This window comes from Lupinus angustifolius, chromosome LG06, assembly GCF_001865875.1.
Source record: "Lupinus angustifolius cultivar Tanjil chromosome LG06, LupAngTanjil_v1.0, whole genome shotgun sequence".
Lineage (NCBI taxonomy): Eukaryota > Viridiplantae > Streptophyta > Magnoliopsida > Fabales > Fabaceae > Lupinus > Lupinus angustifolius.
In genome coordinates, this window is record NC_032014.1 from 1,768,278 (window position 1) to 1,770,695 (window position 2,418).

The 2,418-nt window shown below is 30.6% G+C and overlaps 1 protein-coding gene across 1 annotated transcript; it reads right to left on the reverse strand.

Annotated features, from left to right (window-relative positions):
* LOC109348774 lies at positions 255–1,439 on the reverse strand. The gene is made up of 2 exons (XM_019589323.1): positions 413–1,439; positions 255–371 (listed from the first exon to the last, which is right to left on the reverse strand). The coding sequence occupies exon 1, from the start codon at positions 1,360–1,362 to the stop codon at positions 430–432; it is 933 nt and encodes a 310-aa protein (XP_019444868.1). The 5' UTR covers positions 1,363–1,439; the 3' UTR covers positions 255–371; positions 413–429.

Here is a 2,418-nt window from a genome sequence, read left to right on the forward strand (position 1 = left end):
TTGGAATTACTTTTTTTTGCACTGAAAAAAGCTCATGCTTACTATATATTACTGTTACATCTTTTAATTGTAAGTAGTGTTTTTTTTGCTTATTATATGTGTTAATAGCTTAATGTTGATATTCTAATTTTAAATAATCACAGGAATTCTTGGTATGAGATCACACACAGTTATCACCAGAAGATATAAGTTTGAAAATATGATGATATGTTTTAAAATAAATATTAGTATATAATGAAGAAAAAAAGGAAAGATGAAAAATTTCAATGGATGAAACCAAGCCACAAGAAGAAAGTACAATTGCATCAATAACAACTCTCTTTACATTTAGAAAATCTCGTAAGGTTTATACAAAAGCTCTAACATTTAGATTGGCCTCAATGAACTTGAGTTATGTACCACACATGGATATATATATCATATTTCAACTTAGGGAGAAAGTATATTCAGAAAAGACACTCTAGTATTAATTAAGTGCTTAAACAAACAATCTAATCCACTTTCAAGCATTTCAATGACAACCACAACAGCTTCAAGCTCTCTATGTGCACTTTGAATCTTCTCTGCTTCAAAATCCTTACTTGAACTATCCATAACCATTCTAGAAAGTGCAAGGTCCACTTTTTCAAGTTCATTTATGTTCTCCTCTTGATTGTTGCATACAAGTAACCCTTTTTGCACCACTCTTGATACAAATGCCCACTTACTATTATGCCTTGACCTGAATATTGGTGAAGAAAGAAACACCACTAGTGATTGAAAGATAGAAGTGGTGACCCAACTAGCTTCTCTTAAAACCCTTACAATTGAAGAGAGGTGGTGATCAAGATCAAAGGGTATAGAGGCTCCAAATGACTCATCTATTTGCCTCAAAGAAAGCATAGATTTTGTACATTCTTTCCTCATTTTTCTTCTTAGGCTCCAATATGAAGATATATGACTTTCCATGCCTAAATCTACAACCTTTTTCCTTCTAAGTGCTGATTGAAGTTTTATAACATCTCCTTTCATAGACATGATAGCATCTCTTGTTTCTCCCAATATGTCTAAGAATCTTACTGGATACTCTAACAACTCATCAACCCATTTTTCATTTTGGTATTGGCTTAGTGCTTGTTGGGTCAATGGTAACTTTAGAAGATCTTCTACACACTTATATAACTCTCCAAGTCCATAAAGAGCATAGCATATTTTTTCCACCTTTGATGAAGATGATGTTTCCCATGATTTAAGCTTGTTCAGTTCCTCTTCTATTCTAATTGTGCTTGGATGTGATCTAGTTGGTAAACTAATAGATCGAATTCCATAGCGACTAGAATGCTTTTGTGAAGAAAAGCTACTCAAACTTGCCTTTTTCATCATTGTAAAATGGGTTCAAGGGGTTATAGTTATAATACTACTTAGTTCTCATCTTCTCCTATTTATACCCCAATACAATATTTGTACAGGATAGAAAACCATTAATATCTTATGGAAAAATATATGTCGTGGCATAAAATATACCATAACCTTATTTCACATATTTTTTTGGATATGAATGTGTCTCATCAACCATTATTAAATGAATTTAATACGTATATATTGATAGTGTAAATATTTTTTACATTGTCAGCAAATCATTCACAATTGATTTATTAGCCACTGTTGATTCTTAAATAAAAGTATCAATGGTAGATGACGTACTGACAGTATAAAAAACTTTATACTATCAATGCACAGATTTTAAACTCTTATTAAATAATTAAATTAATTGATATATATATATATATGAGGAGGGATCTGTACCAAAATTAAGCTATAGTAATTACACGCAATCTCAATTATTCATTTTAACTAGTATAACTTAGCTTAAATATATAGCTATATCATAACGTGGTTTTCTTTTACTGCTTTGTGGGTTATGTTGTCACGTCTTCCACCAGCTATACAAGTAACCACTCATATTTTAAATGAAACCCATTGTAGCTTACAAATGGAGTAAGGTGCACCTCACAACTTTGTTGTATTTTTCTACTTACAAGATACAAGTTTCTATGTCTTCAATGAACCTAATCAACCGGTTCATGAATCATAATACCCACGGAATAGTGGTTTAACATTGAAGACATGTACAAATCACATAGTCACTGTATTTTACTATTTTTATTTGTGGTTAAAGAAAGACAAAACTAATTATAGTTTTTTGGGGTTTAAATTAAATAAAGCTAGTTATAATTTTATATTGAACGCATGGCACGTCGTTACTTTGTTTTTTTCTTTCTAAGGATTGCAATTTAATACTTTAATAATATGCACATAACTCCAATTATTTATATCTGCCGGCCTAAAACAATTTTTTCTTCGTCCTATCGAATTGACAAGTCGTAACCACATTTTTAAAGATACATATAGACATAATTAAATCAAAATTAAATTATA

What these genes read in the sequence shown, in the direction of transcription:
- LOC109348774 (XM_019589323.1), bottom strand. Translation starts at nt 1,362, where the DNA reads ATGATGAAAAAGGCAAGTTTGAGTAGCTTTTCTTCACAAAAGCATTCT.